General features: G+C 43.3%; 1 protein-coding gene across 2 annotated transcripts in view; it reads left to right on the forward strand.

Annotated features, from left to right (window-relative positions):
- LOC137340110 (adhesion G protein-coupled receptor A1) overlaps positions 1-25,275 on the forward strand; it is a 387,365-nt gene that overhangs the window by 330,351 nt on the left and 31,739 nt on the right. For both annotated transcript variants that reach the window (XM_068002423.1, XM_068002425.1), the window contains 2 exons: positions 9,851-9,978; positions 13,116-13,239. In XM_068002423.1, coding sequence (XP_067858524.1) covers positions 9,851-9,978; positions 13,116-13,239 — 252 coding nt within the window. The remainder of the gene's footprint in view (positions 1-9,850; positions 9,979-13,115; positions 13,240-25,275) is intronic.

The raw sequence follows: 25,275 nt of genomic DNA on the forward strand, positions 1-25,275 counted from the left end.
ATGTATCAGTCATCATATATAGATAGGCACATGTTTTCAAGATTCCTATCTGAGCATTTCTGCCTTACAAAGGTTTTATATAGATTCACCTTTACTTCTTGACTTTTATATTCTATATCTCTTGCCATAAAACCTAGTATTCCATTAGCTTTATGGCTTTATCCACTTGAGGTGCTGCTTTTATTGTCTTGTGAACCTGAACCCCAAATGCCTCTGCTTTTCCCCAGCACTCAGTTTAGTTAATACTCCTTTTAACCAAAATGTACCACCTCATATTTACTAAAATTGAAGTCGATCTGCCACTTTTTTTGCTCATTCCACCATCTTATCAATATTTCCCTGCAGCTTCTTTTGATCCTCAGAATTATTTACTCTGTCCCCTATTTTAGTATCATCTGCAAACTTGGACACCATTTCCTCTAAACCTATATCCAAATCATTGATGTACACCGTGAACAGAAACGCTTGCAGAACAGAACCCTATGGAACACTGTGTGAGAATCTGCCCTTAATTCCTACGCTAAATTTCCTTTCTTCTGATCAACTTTTAATCCACAATTGCTACTCTCCTGGTTGTATGAGTTTTCTTTTAGATATATAGACATATCTAAAAAAAATGAAAATGTTCGAACCAGTTATAATGCATTACAAAATATATAAACATTAAACAAAACTTCAAGGTGAAAAACTTCACTAGTCATACACTCAGGATGTGGAGATGCCGGTGATGGACTGGGGTTGACAATTGTAAACAATTTTACAACACCAAGTTATAGTCCAACGATTTTATTTGAAATTTACAAGCTTTCGGAGGCTTCCTCCTTCCTCAGGTAAGGAATTTACCTGAGGAAGGAGGAAGCCTCCGAAAGCTTGTAAATTTCAAATACACTCAGGAGACATGGGAAATATCAGAGGACTTAACCGAGCTAAACAAAGCAAGCCCCATAAAAGGAGCAAAACTCAATCCCCAGGCACCTTACAGAAGGTGGCAGGTGGGGGAGAACTGAGCTGCTGGATACACGGTGGTCCAAAAAATACTGGGAGGTGAAGCCTAGCTTTACAATGCAACCTCTTGGAGAGAGCCACACTCCTGAGAATGGGTAGGTCTGGTGACATAACTTATCGGAAGGATTTCCAAGAGGACATGAACAATTTTCTGGATAAGTTTAAAGATTTGTTTGTGAATTACTTCAGTTTTTATATTTTTGTTTTGTTACAAACCTTATCTTTCATACTATGTCCTCAGATTACTGACAAAACAAGAAGGCAACTGAGGGCATTTTCAAAAAATATTTTGGAATTCCATTGGTTTGCCATCTCCTACTAGTCAGTTGTTTGCTGATTCTTCATTATTAGTTTTCCTACCTGCAAAAGGATGATTGTCCACTTTCAAATTATTGCCCTAATTGATTAATCATTACTTGATGCTTACATCAATGTTCTATAATAGCATGATTTTTATTTTTTAAAAATAAAATATCACTTCATATTTAAAGAAAGATTTTTTAAAGATTTCCAGTAATTTGAAATGCTGTTTCATGTTGTCACGAAAGAAATGTATTTTACGACAGAAATCTCACCTGATATGACATGGACAGTTATGATAGGCTGTTCATACTAAGTACAATGATTGTAATGATGTCATGATTGGCTGTTCCGTACAAAGTAAAATGGGTCTGATTGCAAAGCAATGTGAATGACTGCTCTAAATTCAATTACCTAATCACAAAATGTTCCATTTTCTCTGCTTACCAGATCTCTTGATACACTCCATTCATGCTATTGCAGCACATTGGGGTACCAAGCTGTTAGTGCCAAGCAGTGACTAATCACTTGTAGTAATAATTTGGAGGTGGACAATCATCCTTAATGTTCCCTCAGATAAGATAATAAAAAAATTGACCATTATTTTAAGCCTGATCCAGGTCTCTGCCTCCCCCCGGCCCCCCTCGGAGCACCACCCTACACTCTGAGATTCCAGTGACAATTCAGGGTGGGTGCTTCTGTTGTGCAGCGACAGGTGTGGGCACACACCAATATTACATACAAGACCCTGTCCCCGGCATTTGAGATGGGCTCACTGCCAGTTGAAACTGGGCGATGTGGACATGTTGGGCCGAAGGGCCTGTTTCCATGTTGTAACTTCTATGAAAGCAGCGGGCAGAAGGTTTGCCCTGCTGAAGTTCCGGCAGTGTAACAGTGCCGTGGGATTTCTCCCCGACTGTCTTTGTTTCAACGATCCATGACGGTATAATTTGACATTCCAGATTAATGTATTGGAAGTAATGTAGAATATTTTTGTTGCTGTAAATTATTTCAGTGTAAATAAGTGTTGTTATGGTTTTAGCCTGTACAAAATTAATCTAGCATGTATTATTTTCTGTCACTGAAAACCTAGAGGGGAGTTATAACCAACCCCCTCCCCCCATGATGGGCGGGAGAGGATCCAAGGGGGTTGGGTTAAAAATAAAAAATTGCGTAATCCGACCCCAACCCGCCGCGTACGCGCCTGCTGCCATTTTTATGGTGGTGGGTTGTGTGCCGTGCCTGTGTCCCGCTCTTGTGAGGCAGGACTCCTCATTATAATATTTAAATCAGGCTCCCACAGTGCAGTTGCGAGCCTGATTTAAATTTAACGGCTACGGGCCGGGTTTCCCAGGGCCCGTTAAATTCAGCAGGACCTCTGCCTTCCTGGGATTTCCAGGTTCCCCCCCCCCACCCAACAAACACGCTCCCTCTCCGCCTCCCTGTAAATATCGGGGCCATTATGGAAATCCTATGTAAGTTTTACTTAGCACAGTCAGGACTAATTGTTAAGCCCTGGCTGTTATCCTCGGAAGGCAGAAAGCAAATGACACAGATTTAAGATTGTGGGCTGGATTTGCCTTTTTCTGTCCCTACAAGGTTGGGCAGGACTTGCGCTCGCCCTCCAACCCCACCATGACCCCGGGCCATTTTCCTGGGTCAATAGTCATTAGGTATTCATGGCAGACTGCTAGCGGGAACCTGCCACTGGCCTCAGGATAACCATAGTGGTGCTGTAGCAGGGCTAGCACTGCAGCACCCGAAGAGGTGAGAGGGCACTTAAAGGGTCCACAGGGCACCAAAGGAGCAAGTGGCTCAAATCTTTGTAGGCTGCAGCCAAGGGCTACAAAGGTACGTGTCTGGGGCTGAATTGAAGGAAGAGGAGGAATTTACAAGGCCCTTTTCCTCCATTCTCTCAATTTGGGGCCTTCTCATTAGTGACGCAGGCACTATTGCCAGGCTTCAACTGGCGGTCCTTGGGGGTGGCAGTAAGAGTGGTGATTGGGGGACAAGTGGTACAGGAACCTAGGCCCCACCTCCCTGCCAATATTTGCATCAAGTGGGCGAGGACGGGGTGGTCAGGGACAGTCATGGCGGGATGATGAAAATCGTAGGGCGGGAAGGTGGCTCCAGGACTCGCTGAAACTAAAAGCCCAAGTGATTTATCCAATGAACAAAGACCAGGGGCCCGATATTACCATGGCGGCGGGGGGTCGATTGGGCGCGTGGGTAACGCGCCCGGTGAAATCAGTCTGCTCCGCGCGCAATCGCAGGCTGATTGGATCCACTTACCTGTTCTTCCAGGTTCCCCGCTGCTAAGCTGTGCGGCAGGCAGACTGCGCATGCGCAGTAAGGTCTGTCAGCTGGAGGAGCTCTATTTAAAGGGGTAGTCCTCCACTGACTGATGCTGCAAGAAATAGGAAAAATTACAGCATGGAGCAGCCCAGGGGGAAGGCTGCTCCCACGTTAATGATGCCTCACTCCAGCTCTTATTGGATGGGGTGAGGAGGAGGGGGAGGACAGAGATCTTCCCCCCCAGCAGGCGGGAGGAAGCGGCCTGCCTCTGCCACCAAGAAGGGCTGGCTCGAGGTGGCAGAGGAGGTCACCTGCACCACCAACATATCGCCCACCTGCATACAGTGCAGGAGGCGCTGCAATGACCTAAGTAGGTCAGACAAAGTGAGTACACTTACTCATTCCCCTACACTCCATCTGCCACATCACCGCCCCCACCCGACATCTCCTTCTGCACTGCCAACACTACTCTGTCACATCACCCCTCACACCCACTCAAACCTCATCCTCATCTTACCTGCACTTACTCACCTCGCCAGTACTCATCCCGCCACTACCACTCAACCCAATCCTCATACCATCTCATGGCTCTATCTCATACTCACCCTCTCATGCATCTCTTTCACAGTCAGCCTCACTCAACCTGCCACTACCTGTGCTGCAGCCACAGGGCAAGCATCACATATGTGCAGTAGGAAGCGTAAGGCAAACGTGTCGTGAGCATGAAGGGGATGCACAAGGGTGTTTGAGGGTTTGTCATGGTTTTTACTTATATTTAATTTCTGATCAACTCACATCACATATTGTATTGGCACCACTACTGCCACGTCTTTGCGAATCCTGTCTGGTTTGTGCAATAATGCCCTTTCCTGAGGATCACAATGAAGACCCACAACTGATGCAACCCATTGTGTCACTGCAGAGTGGGTGTAGGTGTATTTGCAGAGCTCTTTTGTGCAGACGACTGAGGGACGTCGGCGATGTCCCCGGTGGCACCCTGGAAGGATGCGGAGGAGAAGTTGTTGAGGGCAGTGGTGACCTTGACAGCGACAGGTAAGAAGATGATGCTCGGGCCAGCCGGGAGCAGCTCGGCATGAAGGAGGCTGCAGATGTCCACGACTACATGTCGAGTGACTCTGAGCCTCCGTGTACACTGCTGCTTAGAGAGGTCCAGGAAGCTGAGCCTCGGTCTGTGGACCCTGTGGCGAGGGTAGTGCCCTCTGCAACGCATCTCTCTCTGCGTTTGCCCTCCCTCCTGCTGTGCAGGTGGATGTATCACAGCACTGTGTTGTGGAGCTCCACATGTCAGAGGTGGACGGCATGGCCAGCGAGGCTGGTGAGGCTGGTGATGCTGTTCGCCCTCCGAGGAGGTCATGACTACAGCTACGGCGGCCCCCATCCAGAAGATGTACATCTGAGGGGGTCCGCAAGGTAGGTACATGTCTCTGGACCCCGGCGTAAGTGTGCAAGTTGGTGAATTTTGTTGTTAGGAGGAGGGTGGTGGAGGCCAAACTTTGTCCAAAGTGACAGAGTGGCCTCCTGCAATGAGTGAGGGTCTCCCCCCCCACCTGTCAAATGGACCTTTGCAGCTCCCACAGGCTGATGGCTGCAACACGTCCATTTGAACTGGGAGTGTTTCCCCCCGTACGGGAAACAGTCTCAGTCAGTTGCAAAATCCCATCCCTGCTAAAATATCAGGTCAATCAGGTCTGTAAACAACCTGAAGTCCCTGTTCAAGTACTTTAAGTGGCACCCCGCCGGCTTTAATTGCCGACAGGAGTCCTACATGCGGGGGCTGCGTGTGCATGTGAGCGCGTTAGTGGGGAACCCGGAAATGGGCGGGTTGGAGCCGGGCTCCCGACCCGCCCCGGGAATCCCCGATTTTCGCAGCCCCCCCGCCACGAACGCACCCGATCGCGGGTGCGAAAATCGAGCCCCAGGAGATTGTCATAAAAACATGTTTTTGACAACCGAGAACATTGCAACAACATCTGCTTCTTTGATATCTCTGTAGGAACAAATACAAATAGACCTATCCCTTTCATCCAAGAATCTCTGAAATCTCTCCTGAAGACCTTGATAACTGATTTGAGTTAATCCTGAACGGAGCACACAGGATTCTCATACTCGTACCCACTGATCCAAAACCTGCTGACTTCCGGGTTTCCCACCGACGCTACCTGAATGCGGAAGTTCCGCCGGCAATTAAAGCCGGCAGGATGATAGTTAAAGAACCAAATGTACCTCATTGAGGTACTTAAGGTACTTTATTTCTGACAAAGTAGATAGTTAAAACTATTTTAAACCTACCTGGGAGGGTTTCCCGTGGCTTCCGATTCATGCCTGATTTCACCAGGCGTGAAGGAGTGAATCAGGCAAAAAAAATGAAATAAATTAAATAAAAAACCAATGCATGAAGTTAAAAAAAACAAAATAACCTACCTTTCCACCCTGCTCCAATGTCCAATTTCCCCTCTTTGATGTCTCCCTCTCCGATCTCCCCCCTCTTCCCCCCCCCCCCCCGATGTCCCTCTCCGATCTTCCTCTCCCCCCACCCCGATCTCTCCCTCTCCCTCTCCTCCCCCGATCTCTCCCTCTTCCCCCCCCGATCTCTCCCTCTCCCTCTCCCCCCCCGATCTCTCCCTCTCCCTCTCCCCCCCCCCCCGATCTCTCCCTCTCCCTCTCTCCCCCCCGATCCCTCCCTCTCCCTCTCTCCCCCCCGATCTCTCCCTCTCCCTCTCTCCCCCCCGATCTCTCCCTCTCCCTCTCTCCCCCCCCGATCTCTCCCTCTCCCTCTCCCCCTCCCCGATCTCTCCCTCTCCCTCTCCCTCCCACCTCCGATCTCTCCCACTCCCTCTCCCCCCCCCCCCTCCGATCTCTCCCTCTCCCTCTCTCCCCCCCGATCTCTCCCTCTCCCTCTCCTCCCCCGATCTCTCCCTCTCCCCCCCCCCGATCTCTCCCTCTCCCTCTCCCCCCCACCTCCGATCTCTCCCACTCCCTCTCCACCCCCTCCGATCTCTCCCTCTCCCTCTCTCCCCCCCGATCTCTCCCTCTCCCTCTCCTCCCCCGATCTCTCCCTCTCCCCCCCCCCGATCTCTCCCTCTCCCTCTCCCCCCCACCTCCGATCTCTCCCACTCCCTCTCCACCCCCTCCGATCTCTCCCTCTCCCTCTCCCCCCCCCCGATCTCTCCCTCTCCTCCCCTCCCTCTCCCTCTCCCCCACCCCAATCTCTCCCTCTCCCCCACCCCGATCTCTCCCTCTCCTCCCACCGATCTCTCCCTCCCCCCCCCCCCCAGCGACCTCCCCCTCTCCCCCCAGTCTCCTCCACTTTGCCCCCCCCACCCCCGATCTTCAGCGCCCTCCCCTCTCTGTTCCAGCACCGGGTGGCGTCTTTCTCTTCCCCCCCCCCCCCCCCACCAAACACCTCAACGTTGCAGCTCCCGTTGGCATTCAGCTTGTCAATCAGGCTGGCTGCAGGGCACGAGACCCCAAAACGACTTTAATCACCATCAATTACATCGCTTTCGCATCGGAAAAGGTAAGTTTTTTTTATTCGGGTTTGCCACGAGCACCTTCACCCCCCCCCCCCCTGCTGCCAACCCGCCACCATTTCAAAATTGTGCCTCATAAGACCGATCAAGAGTCACACCATCCTTTGATAGCCCAGCTTACTGACTGAAAGACAGTCTCCTGGAATTTTTGAATGATGTAGGACAGGAACTTTATCCGCATCTCTCAAATGCCTGTAATCTTTGAATAACCTGACCATTGTCTCCAGACATTAAAGGCTGGGATACTACCACAGGTTGTGTCCAGTGCCTAGGACAGAATATACACTGTGCACAAACCAGTGCATGCTTACTGACTCAATCCCCAGCTAGCCACTTCAAGAATTACACCTCTCGTTAGAAAGAGATTCTCCCACCATCCTGTGACCCCATGGCCCTTTATTGGTGGTGGGGGGGCGGTGGGGGTAAGAACATTTATCATGCACATCCTATCTTGGGATGGGTCGGCATATATTTGCACTTGCTAAGGTCACCCAAGCAAGTCAGCAGAAGGCCCAACATGTATGTTAGAGAGAAATATAGGGCTAACACAAAAGAGAGAGCTCATTGCCCAAGAGGGCCACAAGGGTAAATGCTGTGCCATAATCCAGGGGCGTACCTGGTGCCTGACTATTCCATGAGACCTACTAAAACCAGATCAATCACAATAAGCCAAACTAACTTTCAAAATGGCTGGCATCAAACTGCATAATCACCCAACTAAAGGAAAAAAAAATATGATTTACCTCAAGAAAGATCAGGTTGCCTTTCTCCATCAAACAACTGGCATTTATACTTAAGCAATCTATCCTAGGGAAAGACAATCACTCCATGCTGATGAAGAAAATTGACAAAGCTGGTCACATTATTAAATATCTATCCCCAAACATGGATACCCTCAAATTTCCCATAATGGTATTACCAACATTTGTGCCCCATGTATAGAGTGTAGTGATAGTGGTAGCTGTCCCGAACTGTGCGCTAACCCCTAGACTCATCAGGCTCCCTTTGACTCGGGACACCTTGGACAGGTGGTGCCTGAGCAATGTAGTGACTTAGGTCCCTCAGGTATATGACGCACCATCTATCTGACAGGGAAGGAGTTCACCTTTTACTCCAACCTCTATTGGATTACTTCTTCCTGAAACATCCACACTTGGTACTTGTGCAAAGCAGCAACATTACCATCACCATCCCTGACCATAACACTGTCTCCCTTCAGCTCCTTCCCCCACCCCTAATGCTGGCATGTTAATTTGTCCCTCCTGCACCCATTTAGTCTCTGGGGATGAGATCCCCAATACCTATTGTTGTTAAAGAGTGTTGAACGCAGGGGACTCACAATAACTTACACTTCAACCAAAACCAACAGGTACAACAAACTGAATGAGACCTGGAATCAGAGATTTTAGTCTGTGCGATGCCAGTAATATCTGGTGTGCCTCGGGACTCAGCATTCAGGCGCAGGGATTGGTTTGTCCCCCTTCCACCCCCACTCCCCAATGCACTCCTAAAAATGGGCATACCCAAATATCTAAGGCTACGAGTTGACCCATAGAAATTGCTTCTAATATATTTGTCTCTTTCCCATCGTGGTGTGTATTGTGTAATTTGCACAAACTACTATTTTCACTTCTAAGACATTATTTGCTACAATCTTGTATCAGTACAGGTTATTCGCTCAAATCTTAAGATTATTGCTGCTTTAATGTCCATTTATGTGTGGCTACTTAACAATAACATTTGTGCAATATCTTTGTGTTCTTTAAGCCGAGCAACCTTTTTTAGACTTCCAGCCAGATCTTCTAAGCAGCTCGCATAGAATTTGCTCTGTCAGTGACATACTGCCACACTTGACACTTCCTTTGCATAGTTAGGGTTTTTCCCCTAACAAAAGATATGCTTTTGCTCAGTCACAGAGGTTATCAGCACTTGGAGGGACTGGTCATTACAATGGGATTTTCTCACTGACATTCAGCCATTTTCAACAAAAAATGCCCTTTTCACAGCTGGATTCATGAAGTTTTCGATATTTATGTTGGTCACGTGACTCATTAGATGCCTGAGAATCATTAAAGGATCATTATTGCAACTGTGTCATGAGCGGGTGCTAATGTTTCAGTGGCACTAATGAAAGTGCGTTCTCAGAAATCACACTTTTCAAAACTGAGATTTCATTAGCAGTTTAATAATTATGTTGAATATAGGCATTTTTCCCAATTTTTGTTAAATGAAGGATATTGGACTCCAGATTCCATAAAGGTACGGGATCAAAATTCTAAGCCACTTGTCTGTGCTAAACAAAAGTATTCAGATCCAAATCTTGAATCTCTGTATAAATGCAAGTTATTTCTTTCTTTCTCAAAATGGCTACAGAAGATTTACAAAGACTATTGCAGAGATCATAATCTCTTAATTATGATTTAGCTGGAAATAAAACGCTCTGTTGTGAAATAGCTATAGCTAGTATCATGTCAGTGGTATCTAGGTGAAATAAAAAGAACAGCTGATAACTTGTCAAGGGATTACATTAACATTTTCTGAGACAAGTATCCTTTTCAAATTAGTTCTGCCCCAGAAAGTGATTCTCTAAGCTTTGTTAGTTATACGATGTATGTAAAGCTTAATGAAATAAGTTCAATTTTCTAATATGTGGGAAAGAAGCCGTGAATGTTAATGATTATTTTTGGATTATTTTCCAGGATTTGAAGACAGTGCTTTCCTTCAATCAGTACCCAGGGGAGTTCCTGCACCCTGTGGTATATGCATGCACTGCAGTCCTTTTGCTGTGTCTCTTTGCATCCATTATCACCTACATTGTGCATCACAGGTAGGAACTGCAAAAAATATATAGTTATTGAATTGCTCCTCTATGAGCAATACCTCTATATTAGAAATACACAACATTTTTGAAAAAGATATTGTATTTTGGTCAAATTTCATGCTCATCAGGATGAAAGAAAAATGAATTCTACAAATTCTGTAGGGGGGAAAATGAGGCAAACACTGGGAAGAATATAAGAAAATAACAGAATTCAGAAACACATTAAAAAGAGGGGCAAAACGAAAGCTGGAAATGAATGCAGATGCAGATGCAAAACAAAACAGTCAGAAATTCTTTCAGTACTAAGAGGGCAGTCAGAGAAGAGATAAGAACCCTAAAAGATGCTAATGTGGCCAAACCTGAAGATTAATATAAATTTGTTATTACAGTAAATGATTACCATCTCCAAGTATTCACCATGAAAGACACAAATAACATGCCCTTCATAATCAATGAAATTAAAAGAAATTCAGGGTTATTAGTGGACTTAATACTGAACATGTCCAATCACTGTAGTGCAGCAATTAACAATAGAATGCTGAACTGTATAGCCAAAAAATAGACTATAAGTCAACTGAACAATGATCTAGTCAAACCACATCTTGGGTACTGTGTCCAGTTCTATTCAATAAGATGCAAAGGATACATTCAAGTCCTCAAAGTGGTGCAGAGAAAAGTCATAAAACTGATCCTAGCATCAGAAAACGAATTGGAGAAATCTGGCCTATCTGACCTTGAAAAGAGGTGACTAAGAAGGATCTCATAAAAGTATATTACAGTGCATCACATTGTAAGAAGCAAACTGAGAGTGAATTATTCCCACATTCACTTCAGGTTTGGAGAGCTGAATTATACTGGCTTCCTGTGTTTAAATGGCTTTAAAGATTGTTGACATTATTGCATCATGATGTCACATTGCACGTTCACAGAACAGATAGTTTAATTTATGAGCAATTAAAAAGATTTTTTTCTATAATTCCCCAGGACTAGACAACCAATACTTCAAAGATTTTTTATTAAACTTCCATTTTTTTCTATCTTGCTAGCAAAATCCTAGCCAATGCCCATACTCTTTGTAATCTTTACTGCAGAATAATGGTGTTTACAATGTGGTCTGAGATCTGCAGGTCAGTCATGAAACTGTTACCTCCAGGGATTTCACTTGGGCAGCTCCAATGAGATCACTGGCCTCTGACTCTGTTTACATACCAACTTTGCCACCAAAGTGCAACAGAAACCGCATCACCACAGTGCTGGTGTGAATGTAGCCTTGGATAGTGCGATTCAAGAAGGTGGCTCACCACCACCTTCTTGAGGGCAATTAGGGATGGGCAATAAATGCTGGCCTTGCCAGCGACGCCCACATCCCATGAACGAATAAAAAAAATATAGGCAGATTTTGGAGTCATTAAAGAATCATAGTGTTAAACCTGAAGGACAGTCCCTACTGCACCTTTGTGATATTTCCTCTCTCCATGCCAGCCACCCTGACAATTGTTTAAATGAGTTTACCAATTTTGTCCTACTTTGTGCTGAACAATGGAGCTAACAGTACAATAGCAGGTGCCTGAAGGCCACTGCAATTTAGGTGCTGGGCCCAGTATTATTGTACACGTAGGCCTGTTACGCTCAGAGCCTGCTACTACATGCGGGAAGCACCTTGTGGGCTAGGACCCTGCGCACCAACTGTCTGCTAGGTTCATTAGCCCCACAAGTTCCATTTCAATAAGGGATCTTCCCCATGATGTATCCGGCATGCCTGTGTGGTGCAGCAGACAGTAAGTGCCGATTTGGACTAGGCATTTCAGGGGAAGCCAGTGGGGAAAAATAAGTTTGCTGCTGAGTCGCCCTAGCCTTAATATCGTGCCACAATTCCTTCCTCTCCCTTTTTTTGGGTTCTCCAAACAGCCAAATCCTGCAAGGGGACTTTGATCCCCATCAAATTTTTTAAAAAATAAATAAATGGCACCCAACAATCCAGCTTGTGAGCCATGTAGTGCTCTTGGTGCGTCGTGCACTGTATGCTGAGAATGCCAGTCAAATATATTAATGAATTGACCTCACAATATCATGCAAGGTCAGCTCACTTGGGCCCAAGTGTGGCCAACACCTAAGGAGCAGCAGTCCTGCGGCTTTCCACCAGGTCTGCATTATGGGCCCATGTGATTAGTTTTGTGATGTTGACCCATATCCACGAGACGCAGGGTTGAAGCTTCCCAAAATATGTTTACATAAAACCTTTCGAGCTGGTAGGGAGAGGAATTTTCCTTCAGCTGGGTTGGTTTCATAACCAGGGCCCAGAGATGAAAGGAAAGATAATCCACTGTGTCACCTCATCCCTACAACATGCTGATATTTTGATCATTACAAAAGCCTGCTATCAAACTTTGATGTAAGACCTATCTAATATGTGCGACAGTACTACAACCGGAATTCTTTCACTCCACGTCCCCCGTAAACACACACTGCTATACATTTGTCACATTCAGCCATTTCATTTTCATTTGTCAGTTGCTGCATGGAATGGAAGTTCTAAAAATAAATTCTCTTTCCGACAACAATCGAGAGCAAATTTTTTAAAAAGCACTTGCTTTTTTATTTACATAATCATAGGTGGCATAATTAAATAATCAAACTATTTCCTGGAGTAACTGGTGAAATAAGTAGTTTTCCAAGCTCAGCTAATGTGTACTGAATATAAAATGTAATCAATGGACATGGCTTTTACAAGTTGAGAAGGCAGCTACCTTCGGAGGAAGGTGATAGACAGTTCTTTCATATTAAGAGATATATTTAACTATTCTCCATGCTTCAAGTAATCCTCATAAAATCAAACAAACAAATTAATTTATTTATAACCGAATTATCCACAGAATATGTCATGACAAAGCTGGAGAATATCAAATCCTAGACTGTTTCCTCATTGTGCTTTATTGCTGCATTTTGGAACAATAGTTATTCGTAACTACCTGCCATTTTTTTTATATGGATGACAGTGAACCAGATAATTTGTTCCTGATTAGAGATAGTAATGTTATCAGCAGTCTGGGAATCTAGTAGTAAAACACCCGTCTCTCTATATATGAACAGGCAAAGAAAAGGTATAAATAAAGCTGCGTCACAAATGTTTTTTGTTCTGACAGCACAATCCGCATTAGCAGGAAAGGCTGGCATATGCTGCTGAACTTCTGTTTCCATACTGCCCTCACTTGTGCTGTATTTGCTGGAGGCATCAATCGCACAAAATATCCAATCATCTGTCAAGCTGTGAGTATTGTAATTTACCTAGTAGTTTGGGGAGTCACTAACCTGAAGAATGAATGGTAGCACCTGTCTAAGGAACTGATTATTGTACATTCAAAACTTCATTTGAAAAGCAAGATGGTAACGGAGGCACGCCAGGCTCTATTTCACTGTTCCACATTTCCTGCTTTTAATAAAATGTTTCATTATATATTGTGCACAGAATAGCATTAAGGGGGCATTAACTTTATTTCTAAACCTAATGCTATTTTATTGTGTTTTTTGCCTGAGATTCCTGGATGATCTTTCAGAACCTGCTCATTGGATTCTGTCATATAACTGCAAACAGTTTGTGCAAGATTGTATGGCAGTGCATTAATGAATAATTAATTAATATGTGGAACCCAAAACATTTCCTATTCAGAGTTCTCTAGATAAAGCAAAACAAATGATAATTTGTAAAATTATTTTTATACAAAAGTGACACAATTGTTGAAGTGTTAAAATGAATTAAAAGAAACCACATTTTTATGAATCGCAGGTCGAGCAATAGTGTCATAATATCTCATTTTAGTTCCAATCTAAATTAACACGGTGCAATGATTCCATTTAATTAAAATTGGCATTTCCCTGTATTGTCCAGGAGCTTTATTGATAACTACAAAAAGTAAGTTGACATCAATTTGCATATTTAATCATCAACTAGAGACACATCCTCACTACAGCTGAGTTAACCTGATATGACAAGCAGAGCTGCATCTAAACAGAACTTCCAGGGAATGTGGTTTGGAACCTGAAGGATTCAAATCTGCAGTGTTAGGAAATCATTAAAGGGCTAAATAAATTTGAGATAAAATCATAGGAAAATGTGCATGGAGTGTTCAGGCATATTGTTCCAGTTTTAGGAACGGGTCATCTTCTAGATAATGGAGAATACCTGTCATCTGTTGCCATCCAGGGTATGGTTATACATCTAAACTGGTTTGATCTAGCCTTATTATGGGCTTATGTATCCCAACAGAAATTCTTGCAAGAATCGATTACAGACCTACAGAAAACCCAAATTTTAAGTTTGATCAGTTTGGCTTGTTTGTAGGTTTGGTCCTTTTTCGGAACTAGTTCTTCAAACCAGATTTTTAAACCAGACTTAGTTTTATTTTTCCTCATACAGCAAGCTGACATGATGTTTATTAATCAATGTCTTGTGGCATTCTAATATATTAAGGAAGCCATTATTGCAGTACTCGTATTAAGCCTTGCAAGCAAAAACTAAACATCGTGATATTTATTATGAATTTACAAGTCATTTTTATAAAAGCTGTTAATTGTATGTGAGAGTTCTTCACAGGCTTGATTGCCATTAAGCCCATGATATATTGTGGTCATTATATCTTCATTAAAATGTCACTTTTTACAGATCACTTCGCATTTTTTCAGACATTTATTATAAATTACGTATGAATTCAGATTAACTGGATGTACTAATAACAACAGTCATGTTTAAAATCCCATATCTCCCTCTACTTCACACCTATGGGACTGAATCTGTTTGGCAAAAGGACCCAATGGGCCAGATTTTGCACTGAGCGGCGAACGAATGGTGCTTGCCGCTTGTTAGACTTGCACTTGCCCTTAGACTTTTCATGGGCTTTTACACTGCAAGTTCCTCTTGTCGGGTCCTCAATCCATCGGGCATCTGGGACCTGTGTGAACAAGGCAAGCTGCTGTGTATTCCCATAACCAATCAGATTGAAGCATGTTAATAAGCAGCGCGGACTCAGAACCAGGAAGTGTAAGTTAGAATAGTGAATTTAATGTAAGATCAGTTACAGAAATTGAAATAAGGGGAGGATAAGAAATATTGAATTAAGAGACAGAAAAAGCAAAAACATATTAATTTTTTTAAAATTTTTTTATAACTGTGCACCAACAATTAAATCTGGAAGTAATGAGACTCCACATTTTTAAAAGTTAATTTTCAGTGTCAGCGAGGTTGTTTGGCAGTCATTAAGACTTACTTCGCTGTTAAAAGTTAGGTTACACCCCAAAAGTACCCAGTGTACCTTTTTTATGGGGAGATTAGTTCGTTTCCAGCTGGGCAGTGCAGCAAGTTTGGGCTGGTCCATTCATTCAGCCAGCGAGCTGCCCTTCCCGCGCAACTTTCAAACTAGCAGGGCAAATGGTGGAGCGATTTCCAGGCTTGACTGCACATGTGCGCTCACCAGAACTTACTATTCCATTTGCCCTGAAATAATGGTAGCCTCACCGTTATTTTGTAAGCAGTGGTTGCAAAAAACAGGTGTTTCTTTTTGTTGTGGTGTATTTATATATGTTTATTTGTGGCACTATGATTTAAACCATCATATTACTTTCTTAAAGGAATATTGTTATAATTGTGAGAAAAGAACATTTAAAAACACATGTTTGCATAAATTGAACAGACATCAGTAAGAATTTCAGTGTCAGCTTCTACAACAATGACTTAGATGCCACTTTTATAGTTGTTTAATTTAACTGCTGCTCATCAAACATCATTCACTGAACAGTCAGAAAAATAAACTACTGATGTGAATTGGTGAGTCTAAGCAACATATAACTAGCCACTGGCTTATGCGATAGATCTGATGTGAAATTAGGCAGTCCCTGATTTGCATTCAATCCTTGTCACCAGGTTGCTGATTAACATCCTTTGTGGTCTCACAGGAATGTAAGGAGAGAGAAAAAACATAATTGTTTAATTTCCCATCGTGCTGCAAAAGTATGGACGATGTATATTTCATATCTGTCTCTTTGTCGTGTTAGAGGAGAGTTTCTCTAGGTCCTTAAATATGTTTCATCAGCTTTAACAATTCCTTACATATTAAGTTTGCAAATCTGCTGAACACTGAGGAAGTGCAGAGTGAAATCTATACATTTCCCCCCAATAGAGAGAAGGAAATAGCCATTCTCACCCATATTGTTAGTAGCTCATTACAAAGTGACATTGACAGAAGCTTGGTAAGAGCTCACCTTCTTGTCCTCCTGGCTAAGGAATGGCATGGAAAATTAAATGGGCAAGAAAATAAATCTAGAAATGAGGGCTAAGACTAACTAAAATAAATACTTCATAAGATTTAACTGAGATCAAAAAACCTTTTCCTATTGAGTTCTTGTTTCCTTGTAAAATTCAACATACTGTAAATTATAATTATCTTTGTCAAACAATGAATAGTCTCTTGCTGGAGGAAATGCTTAAAAAGCTTTAAACCTCCCTTATCTAATTATATTGTGTATAGCCCCATCATAACTAAACCTATTTCTATGGACTAGCTTTATAAACGTTGTAGAAATAAATGTTTTTTTTCCAACAACAAATAAGTGGAAGATATAGGCTAAAATTACTTTTACCCAAATCTGTGATCTATTTAAGATCCAAACTGCCCTTAAAAATATATTGAAATACTTCATTTTTCTTTTAATTTGGTGCTGAAGTCCTGCCCTGATATTTTAATTAAACCATAATGAAGTCAAAGCTCTGTTCATAAAACATTCCACCCTTACCCTTGACATCATTATTATCATTCTGCAATGAAACTTAACATGTTCCTATTGTATGAACGTTTTGTACAGTTAAACATCCTATTTATAATAACATTTTAATATCCTACCTTTTTCATCAATTTCTATTACTGTCATTTTAACATACTTTAATATGATTCCATTTACAGTAACTATTTTTAAATCAATGCAGTTGTTAAGCTTTACACAAATATTAGCACCTTTGTCAAACACTGCCCCATATAAAATAATGAGTTGTTAACATTAATCTGTAAACAAACTTAAATTCTTTAATCATTTTTATCAAAATGTTTCCGAATAAGGCTGTGCAATGGCCTATAACAGGGGTATCCAAGAGACATTAAATACGGCCTATGAAGCTCCTGCCAGTTCCTTATACCATGCAAAGCTCAATTCAATTTCTGCTCATCCTCTAAACCTCCCGGGTCTAGAGGACTGGAAAAGGCTGGTGGATTTAGCCTTTTTGCACCAATCTTTGCTAATCCTCCAGACCCTTGAATGTTAAAAGAGCTGAGGCTGAAGCTTCCCATTTTACAAGCTTCGGGGGAGGGGGGCTTGGAGGTTTTCTGTACGGGAGTACTCGTTGTTGCATGTGAGGGGCTTGCATTTCTGTGCAATCAAATTTGGCCCACTCATTGGTTTTGACATATGTACGCAGCCCCCAACTTCAAAAGGTTGGACATCCCTGGTATATAACATACCCAATATTTAAATTTCTGGTGGGCGGGGGACTGTAAGCTCCCCAGGACCAGCAATCTTGACCACCATGGTGGGTGCCCAAGATGTGCCCCCAGTGGTGCTGGTGCCTGCCTGGGTCTTGTAAATTAAATGACCTCCCTGACCTTACAATAGCGGATCCCAGCATTTTTTTGTAGTTCTCAAAGAAACAGTAACCTAAGTTTCCCACACAATGAGGTGTAACGTGTGAGTAACATTTTGAGGTTTTTTTTTAAAACCTGGGGATAGAATTGCTGCGCTGGTTCCCCAATCTCCTGCTGTAACTTCAGTGGAAGATTGACAGAAACCCCAGAGAAGCCTCATAAATGTCCATTGATGCCATTTCTCCGAGGTTTCTGCCAAAGTTATGGCAGGAGATCAGAAGAATCCCCACAGAAATTCTTGGTGCTGATGTTTTACCTGAGGCTGCAGTGAAGCTGTTTTTCTATTTTTGGCTTCAAAGCATTGGATGGATGCAACATCAAACCTCTTGGGTTTGGCACCTGTATCTGTTTATGACAAGAGGGTTGTACTTGAGGCCACAGGAGACAAAATTAAGACTTCAAAAGCTTAGATCAGAAATACTGAAGGGAGATCAGAGTGAGGAAATTAGATATTTACATGCCTAGCATGCACTGAAACTATCTTTGAGATTCTTAAACATGCATCACTATGCTTAAAAGTCTCCAAACCAAGGTACTGAGAAATCCACACTGATACAGCTTCCAATTGCTTTATGTGGAGTGTACACTCTCTCCCAATAGAGACACATCTCACTTACTCAAGTCCAGTGAGTCTTGGCTCATTAGTAGCACTTTTGCCTCTGAGTCAAAGGGTGTGGGTTTAAGCTCATTCTAAAGACTTGACCACATAATCTAAGCTGACACTTCAGTGTAATGCTGAGGGATAGCTGAAATGACTTATGATTATATCATGGTGATATCTTTTCAATCAAGGCCCCATCTGCTCTATCATGTGGATGTAAAAGATATCATAATACTATTCAGTGAAGAGCAGGGGAATCCTTCCGGTGGCCTGGCTAACATTTATCTCTCAACCAACATCACTGAAACAGATTATCTGGTCAGTTATCTCATTGCTGTTTTGTGGACCTGGCTGCGCGTAAAGTGGCTGCCATGTTTCTTTGCAACGGTGACTCAGTTATGCCTCGTAGCACCAAAACGTCCTTGCTGAAATCATGAATGACATCCTCTATGACTGTGATAGTAGTCCATTTTCCCTCCTTCACCTCCTGGGTCTATCAGGAGCATTTGACATGGTTGATCATGCATCCTCCTATGATGCCTCACCTCACTCATCAAGCTCCATGGAATTGAAGTTGCCTGGTTTAATTCCTACATATACCAGTGCAGCCAATACATTTCCAGCAATGGCTTCTCTTCCAGGGATCTATCTTCCACTTCTTCATCTATATGCTCCCCATTTATGACATTATCTGTATGCATGGGGCTAGCTTCCACGTGTACACTGATGACATTTAACTCTACATCTCTGGAATTTACCTCAATTCCTTGACTGCCCAAGTGCTGTCAGGATGCTTGTCCAAATCCTAGATAAGTCACATATTCCTCCAGCTCAACATATAGAAGACTGAAACCATTGTTTTGTCCCCCTACCTTAAACTCCACTCCCTTGCCACTGACTTTATCCTCCTCTCCACCCACTATCTCAGGCTGACCCATACGGTTCACATTCTTAGCATCTTGTTTCACCATGATCTGAGTTTTAAACCCCACGTCCTATCCATTACCAAAATTGCTTACTGCCACCTCTGCAACATTGCTATCTCAACTCCCACTTTAGCCACTCTGCTGCTGAAACTCTTGCACATGCCTTTGTCACTTTTAGACTTGGCTGTTTCAATGCCCTCCATACTGCCTTCCCATCCTTCCCATTCTTCTCCCTCCATGAATCCAACTTGTTCAAACTCCGCTGTTTGTGACGTGTCCTGCACTAATGGTGATAGAACATTCAGCTGCCTCTGGAACTGTCTTCCCTCTCTTTCCACTATTAAAAGTCTCTTCAACCAAACCTTCCATCACATCACCTAATCTCTCTCTCCCTGGCAGAAATGGAAGCTGGCATTTTAACTTTAAACCCAAATGTTATACATGAATAATGCTTTATTACAGCATTAGTTCAGTATAGTAAAATGAGTAATTTGGAAGCTACATTCCTGGCTTTGTTAATTTTAAAGAAAAATTAAATGAGTTTAAAAACTGGTGGAATATATGGAGAAAGCCTAGTCCACACAGACCCGGAGGGACAGTTAACACTAACAGTGCAATGAAAGGCACCACTTTCTTTTGCCAGCCAATTGTCTGGCACAATTGGAAACTTATCACCATATTTAAAGCAGTAGTTATACTTCAGCTGTAGCATTGTTGCAAAGCATGTGATGCCAAGAAGTTGCAGTGCAAATCCAGAGAGATGGCCAACTTGATTCTGGAGCAAAGAGAATAGAGAGCTAATTCTGGCACAAAAAGAAGGCAGTCACATTGCACTTCCTTCTGGAGCTAGGTGGAATCCTGACTCCACATTTATACGAAAACTTCAGAGTTTGCACCAATTCTATAGTTGTAGTGTAAAAGCAGACTAAGAGGGGGTGAATTTCTGTGGGAATTCTCCCACTTGCCCGCTGTAACTTTGGTGTTTGTGTCGTTTTTCTGGAGTTTCTATGGCTGCGCGAGAGAAGCCCAGAGTCTCGAACCAAGCATCTGAGAAATACACAAAGACAGTTTCTATTTATCTGCATGTACACTCTCTCCCCTTAAGGAACTCACATCTTCTACCCAAGTCCAGAGAGTTTAAGGGCATGTCAGTAGCGCCAAGGCTTAGGGACCCACAAGCATATGCAAGGGTACTGCTGGAGTTAACCAACTAAAACACATAACTCACCAGTGCAGAGTATTGTTAAGCTTTCTGTATGTCCAGCCAGGACCACCCCACCTGTTTAGGTATGAGTCTGCAGGGTTATCTGGAAGTGAATGGGATGAATCCCAACCCCCAGTGATAAACCTACCCCTCCAGGTTCTATTAGTGAGCTAGCCGGGCCTTCCTGGCACCGGTACCTTTTAACCAAGTCTGCTACAGGGCCCTCCAGCACTTCCACCTGCCAAGTTTCTTTTAGCTCAACTCCTCAGCTTTATCCTGGTGTCCACGATGTTTCCTTCCATTCCCCTTTTTTCTTCACCTCATCCGCTTCTCCCGACCCCTGGCATTGCCACCTGCTGTGCTTCCTTGAGCCCTGCTCTTCAGTTTTTTCAGACTCCATTCCAAGCCCTGGTCCCTCTCTCTACCGCCATACTTCCTTCAGTACTGTTCCTCTATTTTCTTCACCTCCTCTGGCCCTGGCAACCACTGCCTTTGCTTAAGCCCCAGTCCTCTGTTTCCTCGGTCCTTTCTTGCCTGGGCCCTACTCACGTCCTTCAGTTCTGTTCCTCCATTTTCTTTAGCATTTCAGGCCTTGGGCACCTGCCATGCTTTCGTCAAACCCACCACTCAATTTTCTTGAGGTCCTGGTACTGTGCATATGTTGTCCATATATACAGTAGAATCACAGAAAAACAGAAAATTTACGGCATTGAAGGAAGCCATTTGGCCCATCGTGTCCGTGCTGGCTGAAGATTAGCCACCCAGCCTAATCCCGCTTTCCAGCACTTGATCCGTAGCCTTGTAGGTCACGGCACTTCAGGTGCACATCCAAGTATTTTTTAAATGAGCTGAGGGTTTCTGCCTCTATCACCCTTTCAGGCAGTGAGTTCCAGACCCCCACCACCCTCTGGGCGAAAACGTTTCTCCTCAACTCCCCTCTAATCCTTCTACCAATCACTTTAAATCCTGGTTATTGACCTCTCTGCTAAGGGAAATAGGTCCTTCCTATCCACTCTATCTAGGCCCCTCATAATTTTGTACACCTCAATTAAATGACCCCTCAGCCTCCTCTGCTCCAAAGAGAACAACCCCAGCCTATCCAATCTTTCCTCATAGCTAAAATTCTCCAGTCTTGGCAACATCCTCGTCAATCTCCTCTGTAACCTCTCTAGTGCAATTACATGCTTTCTGTAATAGAAACATCGAATCATAGAAAATAGGAGCAGGAGTAGGCCATTCGGCCCTTCGAGCCTGCTCCGCCATTCAATATGATCATAGCTGATCCTCTATCTCAACACCATGTTCCTGCTCTCTCCCCATACCCCTTGATGCCTTGTGTGTCTCGAAATCTATCTATCTCCTTCTGAAATATAATGTGATGACCAGAACTGTATGCAGTACTCAAGCTGTGGCTTAATCAGTGTTTTATACAGTTCCAGCATAACCTCCCTGCTCTTATATTCTATGCCTCAGCTAATAAACCACCTTATCTACCTGTCCTTCTACCTTCAGGGTCCCTCACTTCCTCTATACCTGTCAGTATCCTCCCATTTATTGTGTATTCTCCTGCCTTGTTTGCCCTTCCCAAATGCATTACCTCACACTTCTCTGGATTAAATTCCATTTGCCACTTTTCTGCCCACCTGACCAGTCCATTGATATCTTCCTGCAGTCTACAGCTTTCCTCCTCACTATCAACCACACGGCCAATTTTTGTATCATCTGCAAACTTCTTAATCATGCCCCCTACATTTAAGTCCAAATCGTTAATATATATCACAAAAAGCAAGGGACCTAGTACTGAGCCCTGCGGAACCCCACTGGAAACAGCCTTCCAGTCACAAAAACATTTGTCAACCATTACCCTTTGCTTCCTGCCACTGAGCCAATTTTAGATCCAACTTGCCACTCTCCCTTGGATCCCATTGGCTTGTACTTTTTTGACCAGTCTGCCATATGGGTCCTTGTCAAAAGCCTTGCTAAAATCCATGTAGAATATATCAAATGCACTACCCTCATCAACCCTCCTTGTCACCTCCTCAAAAAATTCAATCAAGTTAGTCAGACACGACCTTCCCTTAACAAATCCATGCTGACTGTCCTTGATTAACCCGTGCCTTTCTAAGTGACGGCTTATCCTGTCCCTCAGAATTGATTCCAATAATTTGCCCACCACCAAGATTAGACTGCCTGACCTGTAATCACTCGGTCTATCCCTCGCTCCCTTTTTAAACAATGATATAATATTAGCAGCCCTCCAATCCTCCGGCACCACGCCTGTATCCAGTGAGGATTGGAAAATAATGGTCAGAGCCTCCGCTATTTCCTCCCTTGCTTCTTTTAACAGTCTGGGATACATTTTATCCAGCCCTGGTAATTTATCTACTTTCAAAGATGCTAATCCCCTTAATACTTCCTCTCTCATTAAGTTTATCCCATCCAATATTTCACACTCCTCCTCCTTTACTACAATGTCTGCATCGTCCCTCTCTTTTGTGAAGACAGATGCAAAGTATTCATTAAGAACCATACCAACATCTTCCGCCTCGACATATAGGTTACCTTTTTGGCCTCTAATAGACCCTACTCCTTCCTTAGTTACCCTCTTGCTCTTAAAGTATTTATAAAACATCTTTGGGTTTTTCCTTGATTTTACTTGCCAATATTTTTTTCATGCCCTCTCTTTACTTTCCTAATTTCCGTTTTAATTTCACCCCTGCACTTTTTATACTCCTCTAGGCTTTCTGCAGCATTGAGTTCTCAGTGTCTGACATAAGCTTTCCTTTTCTGCCTTATCCTACCCTGTATGCTCCTTGACATCCAGGCGGCTCTAGATTTGGCAGCCGCACCCTTTTTCTTTGTGAGAACATGTTTACTCTGCAACCCTTCAGTCTTCCCCTTGAATGCCTCCCACTGCTCTGACATTGATTTACCTTCAAGTAGCTGTTTCCAGTCCACTTTTGCTAAATCACTTCTTAGCTTAGTAAAATTGGCCTTTCCCCAATTGAGAACTTTAACTCCTGTTCTATCTCTGTCCTTTTCCATAACTATGCTAAATGTAACTGAATTATGATCACTACCACCAAAATGCTCTCCCACTGATACTCCTTCCACCTGCCTAGCCTCATTTCCTAAAACTAAATCCAGAACTGCCAGAAAAGCCAATCATTTACACTTCACACTGAATAATGGACAAAGCCTTGGAATGTGATCCCCAAAGCACCAGTAAAAATCCCAGAATACAATTTGATAAAATTGGAGTTTGACTTGGCCTATTATTGTAAATCAGTGGCCCTGATGTTATCCCTATATGGTATAAACACCCCTATTGTAAAACAGCATATCCTTCAACTCACCATGAGCAACACCATGAGAGATCTTTTTATTTACACTGAGGATGATCAACAGCTGGGACAGTGGTAGTGACCAGGACACTGGACTTATTTGAGAAACAGCTAAATGTGTAACGGGATGATGGTAAAGAAAGGTTCATCTTCATTAAAATCTATCTTATTGGTACTTATACCAGCTAAGTAATCTGTTTGGTAAGAAATTTTAAAAGATCTGTATTGCAGGTACATAGTGACTGGCTGCAGTTTTCTATTAATGTTAACTAAATAAAATTTGTAATAATCTTGTGTCTCAAAATTCATTTCTTAGAATTTGATTGGGGATGCATTCATTTCAAAAACAAAAAAATTTGGCTCTGCCATAGATAACTTCTTAGGTTCAGTGGTGTCAGTCGCTCCCATAAGCGATCCCATGCCACTTGCCAGAGTTGACTGACGCTGCCCAATATCTACTTTTACGTTAGCGTAATCCAGGGAATGTAACAATGCATCCCCCTTGATATATGAACTGGACCGAGTGGTTTTTTATACATGCCTTCATGTGAGCTTCTTTGGAGGCAGACCAAAATTTAGAATGCATAACTAACATAGATTAATATGATCCAGATGGAACCAGACCACTATGAATAGTAGTTCAGTTTTTATTTTCATCGAACTAAGAACAAAACATTTCTTATATATACATGTGTTCTCATTTAAGAACCCCTGATTGCTTTTAGCAATACTTTTAGTTTTGATAACATTCTGCCTGATTTTTGGCAACTGTCAAGAGATAACAAGGAAAGGATTGACCTGGATGGTGCTGATTGACTTCTCTTTGCCAAGTGTCTTTGGCTAATATGCTATCCATTATCTGTCTGTGATCATAACGTAACACCAATTTCAGGCATGGGTAGACCCTTGGTCTATCTAGCTGAGCTATCCAATTCCCACAAGATTTCCTTAATGCATTTATAAATCTAATAGCTCAGAATCCTGTTTGCTGACAGGAACTGTCGAGTGCCATTTTTGAACACTTTTATAGCTTCTTATTCCATCATTCTTAGTGATAATCTGTTCCACATGTTTATTACTCCTCTACTGATTTTCTTTTACTGAATCTCCCATTTTCTTTCACCGTCCTTAATTTGCCTGTTAATTTTATTTAAAATCTTGGGCTCGATTTTAGCACCCGCGATCGGGTGCGTTGGTGGCGGGGGGGCTACGAAAATCGGTGATTCCCGGGGCGGGTCGGGAGCCCGGCTCCAACCCGCCCACTTCCGGGTTTCCCACTGACGCGCTCACATGCGCGCGCAGACCCCGCATGTGTGACTCCCGTCGGCAGTTAAAGCCGGCGGGATGCCACTTAAAGTATTTATTTAGGTATTTCAGGTCGTTTAGAGACCTGATTAACATGATATTTTAGGAGGGGTGGGATTTTGCAAAGAACTGGGACTGTTTCCCTTACTGGGGGAAACACTCCCAGTTCAAATGGACGTGTTGTAGCCATCAGCCTGTGGCAGCTGCAAAGGTCCATTTGACAGGTGAGGGGGGGAGACCC

The sequence above is a fragment of the Heptranchias perlo genome, chromosome 21 (assembly GCF_035084215.1).
Source record: "Heptranchias perlo isolate sHepPer1 chromosome 21, sHepPer1.hap1, whole genome shotgun sequence".
Classification (NCBI taxonomy): domain Eukaryota; kingdom Metazoa; phylum Chordata; class Chondrichthyes; order Hexanchiformes; family Hexanchidae; genus Heptranchias; species Heptranchias perlo.